At 47.5% G+C, this 13,654-nt stretch overlaps 1 protein-coding gene and 1 pseudogene across 1 annotated transcript; one reads left to right on the forward strand and one right to left on the reverse strand.

Annotated features, from left to right (window-relative positions):
• The first annotated feature begins 2,845 nt into the window (after positions 1-2,845).
• Positions 2,846-2,964, forward strand: LOC111743477 (annotated as a pseudogene).
• Positions 2,965-3,527: 563 nt separating this feature from the next.
• Positions 3,528-12,629, reverse strand: RIPPLY3 (ripply transcriptional repressor 3). The gene is made up of 4 exons (XM_011365637.2): positions 12,346-12,629; positions 11,410-11,476; positions 7,569-7,636; positions 3,528-4,657 (listed from the first exon to the last, which is right to left on the reverse strand). The coding sequence occupies exons 1-4, from the start codon at positions 12,447-12,449 to the stop codon at positions 4,333-4,335; spliced, it is 564 nt and encodes a 187-aa protein (XP_011363939.1). The 5' UTR covers positions 12,450-12,629; the 3' UTR covers positions 3,528-4,332.
• Positions 12,630-13,654: the final 1,025 nt, after the last annotated feature.

Genomic DNA, 13,654 nt, shown 5'->3' on the forward strand with positions numbered 1-13,654 from the left:
TATGGTAGCTGTAACTGTTGTTAGGGACCAGTTTATTGTAGAAAACTATGTCAAACTTCCTAATTTGCAATGTAGTGTTTGATGTATCTGGAGAGACTCCAAATCACGACAGTTGGTGACCATCGTTGTTTGGTGTTGTTGATAATGGAAGCCCCAAGACTTACACCTGACCTAAATTGGGGTATTGGCCCTGCACATACACTGTTTAACAAAATAATCCTGGACTGCTAAGTAATTTAAGATGCTCACAGAAAGATCCAGTCTAATGATTACCTGGATCACAGTGATCAGTCTTTCCTTCATGTCTTACTTTGGAACTGCAGTCATCATCCTAAAAGTACACCTGGGACCTATGTATGTGATGGATGGCTCAGAGGTCACTGCAAATGACAGAAGTCAGAACCTTGATAGACCCAGGAGAGTTGAAAACCGAGCATCATGGAAGAGACAAAAGGATTTCTTTAGAACCTTTTCCTCTGGGTTACTTCTAAAAATTTAAATTTTGTCCTGCCAAAAAAAGATTATATTATTCCTGTAGTGGCTTGGTAACTAAAGAAAAAGATACAAATATTGTTTTAATAGAAGTGTTTAAGCTTTTTAAGACAGCTTTATCGGGACATAATTTATATGATATCTATTCACCATTGGCATGTACACAGTTCATGCAATTCAATGACTTAGCACATTTATAGAATTATGCAATAATCATCATCACCCAGTTATAAAACATGTCCATCACCCCAAAACGTTTCTTTGTCCCCATTTACAGTTAATCCTTCCTCCTACTCCCAGCACAAAGTGACCACTGTTTCGCTTTCTGTGGCTATCGATTTGCCTTTCGTGACATTCATGTCAATGGAATTGTACAATGCAGTCTGTTGCTTCTGGCTTCTTTCACTTAGCATGTTTTCAAGGTCCAGTCAAGTCTTAGCATGTAATAATACTTCATGTAATAATACTCTTTATTGTTGAATAATGTCTCATCACATGGCTATACTGCATTTTATTTATCCATTCACCGGTTGATGTACATTAGGATTGTTTCTGGTGTGGGGTTATTATGAATAGAGCTGCTGTGACCATCTGTGTACATGTCTTTTTGGGAACAAACGTTTTCATTTCTTCTGGGTGGATTCCTAGAAGTGGCATTGCTAAGTTGTATGGGAAATATATGTTTAACTTTTTAATGAAACTGCCCAATTATTTTCCAAACTATTAACAATTTTATATTCACACCAGGATGTTCCAGTTTCTCCACATCCCTACTCACCCTGCTACGGTCCGTCTGTTTAAAATTGTAACCATTCTAGTAGGTAGATGACAGTATCTCGCTGTGGTTTTAATTTGCATTTCTGTAAGGACTAATGATGTTGAGCATCTTTTTGAAATATCCGAAACTCTAAAATGAAATCTGCTTTTAAGGATTACTATCTAATGATATAATGAAATATTAAAATAATAATGGATTTTGCATTTGCCCAGCAACCTCTAAGGCAGTCGAAATTATTTTTATAAACATCTATCATTTTTACGATCATCATAAAAGAGTACCTATTTATGCCTTTGTCTGTCACCAACAATTCTATAAAAATGAGTCATGCAGACTCGATTCAAGCCCTGCAGGAAGGAAGAAAATTCTCCTTCTGGTGTTTCTGAACTGGGCAGTTTTCCTCTTGCTTCAATATATCATCTTCCTATCCCAGAAAAAAAGGTGATAAAAATAAATCGCTCAAACAAACAAATAAACACCTCTGTGAGTTCAGTTGATTGTTCAAAGTCCAAAATAAAATAATGGGAAATTTTCAGTAGCATCTATGTAATTAGCACGGCTGGAATGTGCCGCAGAAGCAAATGAAAGGGGCGACACATGGTCCGAGGTCGCTGTAATTCCCAGCGGGCGAGGCTGCCCAGTCACAGAGGCGGGGGGCGGGGCAGGGGCTGGGCTCGTTGCTGGAAAGGGGCGTTTTGTGGAATGTGGGTTCCAATCTCAGATTTGATTCTTTCTGTGCTGGGGTTTTCTCCGGAGAAGGGATGAGGCGAGTTCAAGAGCTCTTAGAAAAGAGTTCTTAGACTTTGTTCTCCCCGCTCTTAAGAGATGGAGTATCCTAGGTCTCCTTTCGCTTTTCCATTTCACACCCCGTTCCCTAATGGCGTAAGCTCCTAAAGCCCATTGCAAAATCTCAACTCCGGGAGGAATGAAGTTTCACCGGCTGTGGCCACTCGCTGGGTCCAACAGCACCTCTGAACTCCAGGCCATTTTATAACGTCTCGAAGAAAAGAATGGCCTTTTCGAGAACCTCGTCTTTTTCCTCTAGAATGCTTGGCCTATGCTCCCCTCTCTCCAGTTCCAAAGTTATTTTCTGGCTGGAGGAGACCAGACAGACACAGGGTGGACTCATAAAAACTGTGCTCTTGCTTCATGTCTAGCCATACGCCAATGGAAACGGGCCCATATGTCCACCCATAGCCATATGCAGGAATGGTCAAAACAGTGTTTTTCCTAAGAGCCCCAAACTGGAAACTAATCAAATACTCATCGATAGGAGAAAGGACGAATGGCGGTGTATTCGCAGATGGGGTCCTACTCAGCAATGAGAATGAGCCACCTACAACTGCATACAGAGTGGGAATGAGTCTCACAAACTAATGTTAAGGAAAGAAACCAGACACAGAAGAGCGTATGCCCTGTGACTCCACTGATACCAAGTTCAAAACAAGGTCAATGGAATCTACCGTGTCAGAGGGGGTGGTGAATGGAGGGAGCACAGGGGATTATCCTGCTCTGTTTTTGATCTGGGCCCTGTTTTCATGAGCACAATAACTTTATAAAAATATATCAAGCTTAGTCTATGGCCATGCCACCCTGAACAAGCCTGATCCCGTCTGATCTCGGAAGCTAAGCAGAGTCGGGCCTGGTTAGTCCTTGGATGGGAGACCACCTAGGAAGACCAGGTGCTGTAGGGGTAAAGAATAAAAAATACGGGATGGTAAACTGACAAGGTCCTTGCAATCTGTGAGGTCAACCAAGGGTTGCCTTGCCTAAAATATATATATATCTCAAGCTTATGATATGATATATATAGTTTTTCTATGTAGATGTATTATTGTGCAATAAAAAGTTTACATTAAAAACAACATATTAGCCACCTTTGGACAGAGAAAGGGGAAGACAAGAGAAGGTGACTTCTTTGGCAACATGCTTTTCTATACTGTTCGGATTGTTAAAGTATTTGTATGCAGGACACAGGACGAATGGATGGCGGTGTATTCACACATGGGGTCCTACTCAGCAAGCAGAAGGAGCCTCCTACAACTGCATACACCACCTACAGGAGTATATTCCTCCTACTTTTTAATATTGATGGATTATTTGAGCACTGAGGTTACAGTCCTTTCTGTTTTCCTTTTTATACTTTTCCTGCATTCTTAAAAACAATAAATATCATTTAAAGAGTTAAATATAAACTGACAAACTTTTAAAAACCCATGAAATCTAAAAATGTCTTTAAAAAGTTGATTATTAAACATTTTTTCTTTCAAAATATTTATTTCAAGTAGAAACTTACATAATGTACTGTATGTAGGAAGACAACCACGTAAGACAGTTAAGTAAAAAACCTTGAGGGGAACATATATTTGGTCATCCAACTATTAAAAAAGTGAAAATAATTTTACATTAGATGCTTTGATAGAAAACAGTGTTATTCAAGTAACAAGCCCAAAGCAGTCCCCAACTTAAGAGTTCAAGCTTTTCTCTCTATTCATATACATAGCCCTTAGACAACAGTCATATACATTTTTATCCCCTAAAAATCCATCTTTTTATTTCTATTATTCCTACAGGAATTATTGTGTTTTATTTGTTTTTCATAAATAATTTGTTTCAGAATGCCACAAAGCAACCCCCATAGACCCTTGGACAATATCTAAATCATTTTTAGAAAAGCAGACATAGCTAAATAATGAGCCTCGGATTAAGTGAGAGGCACGGGTGGGTTATTATTCTCTATGGGAGTAATCTGTCATTTGATCAGCGGAGTGACAGTGTTGAAATGTGCTTGGATGGAAAGTTGGCCCTACCAGATAAGAAGCCATGTTGACACAAACCTTCTCTTGGCCCTGGAATTCTTTCTCAACGGTAGGCGTGAGTGCCCTGAACCAGGATCGCCAGAAGGAAAAGTGAAAGCTGGGGTCTTGCCGTGAGTGGAGTGCTGGCCAGAGACAGTCACAGCAGCCCCTGACCCCGGTACACCCAGGGCAGTGCAGAGTGTCCAGGCACAGCTGTTCTGAAATTGTGTGTGAGGCCGGTCAGGCGTGGGAGGGAGACCCCATTTATTTGGATGAGGAGCATAGGGCACTCCCCAGAGAGTGACAGCCGGGGAGCAGACCCTTACCATCACGGCCACCCTGTCCTCCAGATCCCTGTTCTGGGTGTGTCAGCCAGCCTCGGCCCGGTCCTCCTGGGCCATTGTCCTCCGGGCCTTCCGCCTCGCAGCACTGAAGGTCGGAGGGTCGGGCTTCCTCCTCGTGCTCTACATCCTCCGAGTCCGAGTCGTCGTTGTAGAAATGAATCGTGGCTTGCACCGGGAAACTGGCCAGTACCTTTTCCCCAGAACTCTGCAGATATTCCTGACGCTTCGAAATAGGTAAATAAAGTCTGATGTTTGAAAAACAAACACAGCATTAGTCAACTTGAAACAGTCCGAACTCCACCTAGAGGAGCTTTTTTCCTAGAAGCAGCTAACTCCCTACACTCTTCTCTGGCTTCGCCTTCGCTGCATACAGCGGTTTTTGATTGATTGATCGATCGGTCGATCGATTGATTTTTAAGTCACCAGAACACAAAATGTGGGCAGATGGACCTGGGAAGGGATCCCACACTAGTTCAGAAATAAAGTATAATCTGAGTGGGCAAATCAATTTAGAGGAAAAGCTGTGCTTCCGTAAAAGTGAGAGTAAATGAAAACATCGAGTTCCAAGATTGCCAGGCTCACTCTGACCCCGTGGAGGACCTGAGCCATCCTGGGGAACATACGTCCTGTTTAGGTCACACCCCCGTGCATGGGGGACGTTGTGGCCCTCGGGGCTCTAGCAAAAACTGGACTCTGAAACCCTGTTCTAGAAGAAAAGTAGCTAATCTTTCTGGACGCTATAATGAGGAGGGGGATCCCTTGCTTTTCCAGAATAGAAAAAGGCAACCCTGGCCATTTGTCTAGTAGAAAGAGAAAGGAGGTTGGGGTGGGGAGGAGGGGGTGGGGGAGAAAAAAAAACAAACAAGAAAAAAAGATAGAAAAAAAGAAAGGAAGGAAGAAAATAACTTGAATAAATAAATTCGAAACCTCTAAATCCAGGCTTTGTGACTTTAAGATTCCAGTTATACACGGAAAGTATTTCAAATGCCCCCACCCCCGCTCCTCGTAATCTCTTATCCTTGCACTGCTCACTAATTTGTTTGCGTTCCACCCCGCGGTCTTCGGAAGAACTCATAGCGATTATCCTATCCACTGGTCACTGCTTATTTGCAAAGCTGATTTCGATTCTCTCCTTTGTGGACAGAGGAGAAAAAGGGAAAGAGAAAACACCCAGCTGTAAAGAATGCATGACGATTTTGAACTCGCTAATATTTCCAAGAGATCAGTGATTTTCCACCACCAAGGGACATTGGGCAATGTCTGGAGACCTTCTCGTTGCCACAACCGAGGGGAAGCTACTGCATGCAGTGGGTAGAGGCCAGCGATGCTGTCCAGTTCCCCACAAGGACCAAGACGGCCCCCATGACATAGAATCATCTAGTGCAAAGTGTCAATAGTGCTGAGGTTCAGAAACTCTGCAACAGACAGAAAAAGCATATAGGACAGAAATATAAGCACAGTTTAGTATTCGCCCATGTTAAAAATTAGATGTTATGCTAAAGTACAACGGTCCCCCCCCTTATCCGCAGGGGATAAGTTCCAGGACCCCCAGGGGATGCCTGAAACCGTGGGTGGCACCAAACCCTACATACACTACATTTGTTCTTAGATATACAAACCTATGACAAAGGTTAGTTTATAAATCAGGCACAGTAAGAGATTGACAACAATAATAAAATAAAACAACATACTGTAACAAAAGTTATGCGGGTGGCTTAGGGGCCATTATTAAGTAGAATCGGGGTGACTTGAACATAAGCACTGTGATACCCCGACGTTCGATCTAGTCACCGCGTCTCGGCCGAGTGAATTTTCCATTTAATATTTTCGGACTGCAGTTGACCGCGGGGAACCGAAACCTCGGAAAGCTAAAGCGATAGGGGAGGCTACCGTAGTGACAGGCAAATTTGAATGCACAGGATGTCTGGAGCTTGTTTTAAAATAGTCTAACAATTTAAAAAAAAAAAAGGTGTTGGGAGAGGGTGACAAACAGGATTAGATCCAAAAAACGTTGATGATCACTGAGGCTGGTCCTGGGCACGTGGGATTCATTGTACTGTTTGCCACGCTTTCGTGTATGCTTGAATTTTTCTGAAACCAAGACAAAACAGCTTCTCCAGTTTGCAGTACACGCCTCTAGTCACCACACTTTCAACCAATCAAAAAGTGGGGAGCGGCAGCAGAGCGTCTACGTGAGAGGGTGGTGACTGTCAACCTCGGCGAAACATCGGATCGCCTGGGGAACCCTACAAAAACAGACACCGAGGCCTTTTCCCAGAACGAGGGTGTCAGAAGCCCGGGGGAGCAATGTGTGTCTGCACTGCTACAGCAGCCCCATCGACTCTGAGGATCAGTAACCACTGGCAGAAGGGACGCTGGGAAAGATTTCCTTTTCCAGAAATCGCTCTTTGACCAGTAGGGGGTGGGGGGCTGTAAATTTCATCTCTAACAATTAGCATCTTTGGGTTTTATTAAAGCTTCCGGTCTTTCAGGATACACAGGGTAAAAATCATCTGAGAGGTGGGAGCATGGACTAGGTTCATCCGAGAGACAGATGGGAGCATGGACTAGGTTCATCCGAGAGACAGATAGAGACAGACTGAGAGAAACAGGAGAGAGGTGGACACAGAGGAACAAATAAAAGTCCTGAGCATGGGCCCTTGCCCCGCCAAGACCATGAAAAGACCACTGAGAGAGGCTGGAGGGACCGATTGTGGGGGAGCACCCACCCGACCTAGGCAGCAGGCATTCTGGGAAGGTCCCGTCTGTTCTGGACAATGCGCTAACTTACATCCTGGGAGAGAACTAGAAATGGACCTAAATATCTAAGTCAATAAGCAGACGTACTTATACAATTCATATTCAACTATATTTAACACAAGACGCTGTGTAGTAAGAGGTATGAAAAAAGGTATAAAGGAAAAGGAAGCCAATTCCAACTTCCATCTGAAACACTGAATGAATAAGTAAATAAATGGATTCCAGAAATCTCACCAAATATCCTTGAAGTTCCTTGGATAATAGGAACTAAAAAGTATTGGAGAACACAAAATTATTTTCCACTTTGTTGAAAATGCATACCGTTGAAGACGCTAAAGTGTATTAATGCTTATATTAAAAAGACATAATGTACTTCTTACTGTGAAGTCATGTTACCTTACAGGATGCTGAAACCCAAAGGCCCCCTTTGATCCAGGAGTTTGTTGGTCACCCCCAGGCTCAGGCTGTAAAGACAGACACATACAAACACACACACAGTCAAGGAGCCTCTGAAGTCACATCCTGAAATTTAAAGAAACAAAATCTAAGTAGCCTGCACTTGTCAGTATCAGTTCCGATTTTAGAGATAGTTTGAACGCCTTAGCAGTATTTGAGAAGCCCCTCTTCCTCTTACTGTCCCCGATGGCCAGGGATTCTGTGAGGGATTCAAAGATGGAAAGAGAAGTCTCACAGCCCCTCAGTTCAGGGGTTTTAAATCTAATGGTGGGAGACACACATGGAGGCAAGTTTCTACACTACGAAGCATCACCCGGTAAGATGCTCGTGATTCCGAGTGGGGAGGAAGATCAGGAAATCTTCACGGAGGGCCAGCAGAGATGTCAGCGGTACTAGGTGTACAATTCTGAGACCACTCCTGGTGGAGCAGAGTGTTACATTCCAAGGGGCGGGGAAATCGAGCTCAGGTGGGGAAGGGCGAGAAGCTCAATGTGGGATGAATGACAGGTCGTGTTGATAAAAAGGCTCCAACAGGAAGCTGAGTCCCAGTTATGGAAAGCCTTGAATCTACTATGGAGTCTAGGTCTCATTCTGGAAATAGGCACTAAAGACCGTTAGTGATTTCTGAGCCAGGAGTTCAACAATAGGATCTGTATTTTCAGGGTAATGGAGCGGCTGGGAGCAGTGCCGAGCCTAGATTGGAAAGGTAAGGGCGTGGAGGCACCTGGAAAAAGGCGATGAAGATTTAAACTCAAGTAACACCCACCAGAAGGGAAGGAAAAGATGGATTCCAAGGATACTTCAGTAGCATCCAAAAGGGCCACAACCTTTTGTATATCACGACTCTTGAATAGCAAGAGTGGAGGAGGAGACAAGGCACAAGCAGAGAGAGCCAGGTCTGTCCTGCCCACTGTGACCAGTGGGAGTACAAGGGCGGTGAAAACAGTCACACTCTGCCAGCTCAGGGCTGATCCCATGAGGCACTGGACCTCGGTGGATTTGGCCTGGAGTGTAACCAGATTATATGAGGGACTGAGGAGCCAGACACTGTCATTTGATCTTGATTTCTGAAAGCTGTAGTTATTGTTGAAAAGTGGGGAGTGGGCGTCTTGGGCTGGACCATCTGGGGGGTGACATGGAAATGAGCCAAAAGGGGTTGGAGCAGAAACCCCGAGCCCTTGGATTGCATGGAGTTTGGTGGGACCAGACAGGAATTGGGACAAGATCAGCTGGGGCATGACAGCGAAGGCGTCCGAGGCTTGTTTGTCACCAGTGGTCACCATGCCCTTCCATCTGTCAGGGGACCTTGGGTGTACACGTGTGGCCTTTGTGAACAATCGTCATTACATTTTATCAGCCGTAACTTTACAATGAACCGTGGTGAGCTAAGGAAAAGAGAATGAGGCTCTTTGGAGCAGATTCTTCTCCAGGATGAAGTTCACTCTTTGGGGGCTCCAGGAAATCTGTGTTAAACCCTGTGTTTGATTGCTTAGGCGTCCTCCACCCGCTCTAAGCGATCCAAGGCTGTCAGAGGCGGTTTTACACCTTGTGACGATACAGACTTTGGTGGACATAAAGGCAGTGTTAACCGGCACAGAGAAATAGCTTCCATTAAGCCAACCATTCTAACTAGACTTTGTGAAACACACGGTACGACTTTACAAACTATAAAAACTTTACCTACAAACATACACAGCTTTAAGAATTTACACCACAAATATCCTCCTATTAAAGATCCTTTTGTGATGATGGAAATGTCTAGTTACACTTTGCTAATTCAAGGGGAACAGAAACGTATACACATTAAGAACGGTGTTTAAGATGTGAGTGAGTGAGTGAGTGAGTGTGTGTGTGTGTGTGTGTGTGTGTGTGTGTGTGTGTGTGTTTTCTTAGGGACGAGAAAACAGCCACAATCAGAGGCGGTCACGAGGGGCTCGCCTTGCACCCACCCCCGTGCATGCCCGACTTGGCTAAAGCTATGGAACGGAAGCCCGCGAGATGGGTGGGCGGGCCCGGGAAAATACAGTCCCTTGAACCTCCTTCCAGGAAATCGCCTCCCTTCCAGGGCCAGCAAGAAGCCAGGAGGGAAATGGAACAGAGGTCAACAAAGATTTAGGCTGTCGTTCATCTTTTCCCAGGCAAGGGAGGAAGACAGCACTCTAGGGGGTGGAAGGGCACCCAATGGGTGAGGGCGACTCGGCTGCTCAGGGCACAGGGACTACCAGCCTTTCCTCGAATTTCTCGAGAAATGCGTCACAGGGCTCTGGAGCCGTGGAAGTCTCCTGCTTTGTCGGGAGAGGGCGCTGTTGAGCAAGAAGCGTCCTCTCCCTGCGCCGCGCGGCGCTCGCCCCACCGGGGCTCCCGGAAGCCGTGCGCGGTACTCGGGGCTGGCGGTCGCCCGCCGCTGACCTCTCCTCCCGGCCAACCGGGCTCTGCCAAGAGCTGGCCCCGGGGGAGCGGGGCGGCTAGCGCTACATTCCCCTTGGAACACTCACCTCCACCCCCCACCCCCAAATCCATGGACACAACTGCTCCATACAGTGCCATGATAATGAACTGGAAAGTTGCTACAGCTTAATATTTTCCTAAAATCTTCATTTTTCTCATAAATGGCCTGCTCATCACAATAGGGGAAAAAAAAACACCTGCTTTACATTAGGAAGTATGTTATCGTATTTTTATTCTTTCAACTGATAGGTTCCATATACATTTCATTTGGATAATTGTAAGCTTCTATATTCTCCCTCTCCCAAGTACCTTTTAAGTCTTATTGTTTAAGAACTTAGGTTTGAATGCAGAAGGAATTATTTTCTATTATTCAGATATTGCATGTATTTAATAATAATTTGGGCTACAAACTCATATTCCTGTTAATTTGATATTTACTTCATCCTTTAAATAATAGTAACTGAATTAAAACTCATTTTTCAGACTAATTTAACAAAGTAGTCTAAATATCAAAATACAGTAAAAGGTCTGTTCTTCCGCACCTGAGTTTCTTATCATATCACAAATAACCGCACCCATATGCCACGAGTGTTATGTAAACTAAATGCATGATCCATTCTAGCTTCACTAACTCTCCAGCATTTTAAAAGTCATCCATGTATATTTTTATATATAACAAGGAAAGGTAAATGCCATGAAATCAAGCCATTACTTCAATTAAGTATAAAGCAATTTAGTGACTAATGCAGGAAACAAAAGAATAGTGGTGGCGATTAATCTTTGCCCGCAAAGTCCTCCTCTGGAGTGTATTTGCTCAGACAACATGAGTTACCCCTGGAGTCCTTGCAGACGGGGCCGAATGTGCTTTAGAAGGGGCCAGACAGGTGAGGGCTTTTAACCACACCTTCTAGGCATCCTAGACTGGTCTCTGCTCTCCTTTGCACTGTGGCACCAGCCTAACGCTAATGGCACACTCACCTTTTCTCTAAAACAAGGGGACGGAGGCAGCCTTCTCTCTCTGCCTCTTTCCACCTGCTGGTATGCAGAAAAAAATCCAACATGGAAGAAATCTCTCATGCTCATGAAACAGCTGTGCCAGAGTGACTTTGCTTTTCAAGAAAGGAGAAGTGAGCAGGAGCCCAAACTCCATGTGACTCATGTTTGATTAGCACCTTGCTGGCCAGGCTCCTAATGCAGACCATGGGACTCTTCTGCATTAAATGACCAAGGGGGAGGGACAGGCCCAAGGGGCCTTTCCTAGTCCCTTTATTTCAGAGATGGTGCCACTTTATGGCTGAACTGGTGGATACCTAGTGTCCACACTTCATCTTACCCGGCTTCCGGTTCTGGTCCGCTGAGCATCTCCGGGGGTCAGGGTCCAAGGCCTCCATGGCATGGCGCTGGAACGGCAGGGACCAGGAGTGAACCCCAGCATTCAAGGCTGTCTTTTAAAATTATGTCATAAGAGTTGCCATTCTTATCATTTCTAACGTCTGCCTGAAGAGTCACTAGACACCCTAGAATGTGATACATACTGCCATTTGTATTTTTTCCTCCTGTCTCATTCCTCGTCGTCCCTGGGCTTTGAGAAGTCCCAATATGGTACAATTAACAAGGGACACAGTAGTTGAGGGATTTCTCTCTCCACCTGGCTGGACTCTTCAATTCAGATCCGCACCCCGCCACCGTAGCTGGCTACCCTGTCGCTCATTAATTTCAACCGCGCGACCTCGGTTATCGAAGGATCTTGACTCTGCATACAGAGATGATTCTACGATGCGCGAAGGGGGAGTCGGTTTCGCCTCTCTGACTGCCTGGCCACTCCAGCCCTTCCACACCTTCCCGGCTACCTGGATTTCCTTAAACCTTACTACCTTGAAAAGAGCTGGTGCACGGGGACAGCGAACGCTGAGGCCCCAGCACAAGGCAAACCAAAGACTATGACCAAGACTGACAATCGACGCGAGGGGTCCCCCTGCAAGGCTCGCCGAGGGGCCCCGAGACGTCAAAGTTCCCAGCCCGGTGAATTTCAGATCTACACGAGGAGGCGCTGGCCTGTTTTCTTGTGCGCACCCCCTGGACCTCCGCACTTCAAGCCGTGCGCCGGAGTCCTGAGGACTCCACGTCCACGTCTCTGGCCAGGAGCATGCCCCGCGTGGCGGTGGGGTTAGGGGACTCAGCGCCGCCGGGGCACCCCGCTCTGCGTTCCCAGCACCACCGCGCCGCGCGCCTCTCGACGCGCCCAGCAGGGCCGCGGGGGCACCCTCACCTCTCGGGCCCGCGCGGCGACGGTGGCCTCCGGGGACCGTCCGCAGGGCAGTGACAGACACGACCCCGCGCCTCTCGGGCTCCGGCCGCAGCCTCGGGTCGCATGGTGCCCTCGGAGCCCGCGACCCTCCGGCCGCGCCAGGGACTCGGCCGCGCCCGTAACCGCTCGGGCGAGGGCGCTCACCTACCCGCGCGCTCCGCGCCAGGTTTAAAAACTGGGGGGGAGGGGAAGGGACACGGGAAACCGGAGGGGGCGGGGAGGGCACTGGAGAAGCTCCGGGAGGGGACAGGGGAAGCCGGAGAGGGGGAGGGGACAAGAAAAGCTCCCGGAGGGAGCGCGGCGGCGGGACCGGGGGGTGGGGGGGCTATCGGGGAGGGGACTCGGGAAGCCCGAGGCAAGGGTGGGGAGGGGACAAAGGAAACCCAGAGAGGGTCGCCAAGGGCCGGGGCGAGGAAGCGCGGGGAGGGGACGGCGGGAAGTGGCACGGGAAGCCCGGGGAGGCGGACACGTGGGGGCGGGGCCACGGGCGTTTCCGTTGGGGGCCCTCCCTCCGGAGGGCGGTGGTGGGGTGCTCCTCGGAGCCAAGGCTTCTTCCCACCCTTTTGGGGTTCCCTGGAGCCACTGAGGTTCTGGTTCCTGCGCGAACATCTAGGTCCCCAGATTTCGGAGCATCTCACACCACCACTTTAAAGCGGCCTCGGGGTTTTGGGGGTGGCTATAGCAGCCTCGGGACCGCGTGGACCCGCCCTGCCTTCGGCGTGGACCGCGGGCGCCCCGACGGCGATGTTTGAAGCCAGTGGAGGGCGGCGGAGAGGAGAGCGAGAGGAAGGGTACCCTTCCCGCAGATGGGCGCCTAGGGGTGGGGTGTGGCTTTTTATGGGGCTGGTCGGGATTGTCCTCTGGTTAGCCCCGGGCCCGGCTTAGACAGCACCTGTGCCCGGCCCCGGGCACCCTTGCCCGGGAAGCAGGGCTCGCGGCGAGCGCAGGAGCGTGGCCAACCCCGTCGCCAGCGCCGCGTCAGGATGCGCGCGATGCTGGTGTGTCTGGATCGCAGTGCCCGGCGACAGATCGCGGAAGGCTGCGGGCCTGAACTCGCGGCTGTCGCTCAGATAGGACGCTCAGTGCCCCACAGAGTCTGCGTTCCAGAACTGGAGCTCACTTGATGTAATTTAAATTCATAGATTAAAAAAATAATAAAGAACTTCAGAAATAAAAATGTTTCCACTTCTTTCTTTAAAAGCGACAGATTTTGACAATTAAACCTAATTAAAGCAAACAAGGGGAGGAATGAATAAATAACCTTTCTATA

Source organism: Pteropus vampyrus, unplaced genomic scaffold (genome assembly GCF_000151845.1).
Source record: "Pteropus vampyrus isolate Shadow unplaced genomic scaffold, Pvam_2.0 Scaffold114, whole genome shotgun sequence".
Lineage (NCBI taxonomy): Eukaryota > Metazoa > Chordata > Mammalia > Chiroptera > Pteropodidae > Pteropus > Pteropus vampyrus.

Coding starts and splice junctions, on each gene's coding strand:
- RIPPLY3 (XM_011365637.2), bottom strand. CDS start 12,449: ATGCGACCCGAGGCTGCGGCCGGAGCCCGAGAGGCGCGGGGTCGTGTC. Junction 7,637..11,409: donor GGACCAGAACCGGAAGCCGG/GTAAGATGAAGT, acceptor CTGTCTTTACAG/CCTGAGCCTGGGGGTGACCA. Junction 4,658..7,568: donor GGGTTTCAGCATCCTGTAAG/GTAACATGACTT, acceptor TTCAAACATCAG/ACTTTATTTACCTATTTCGA.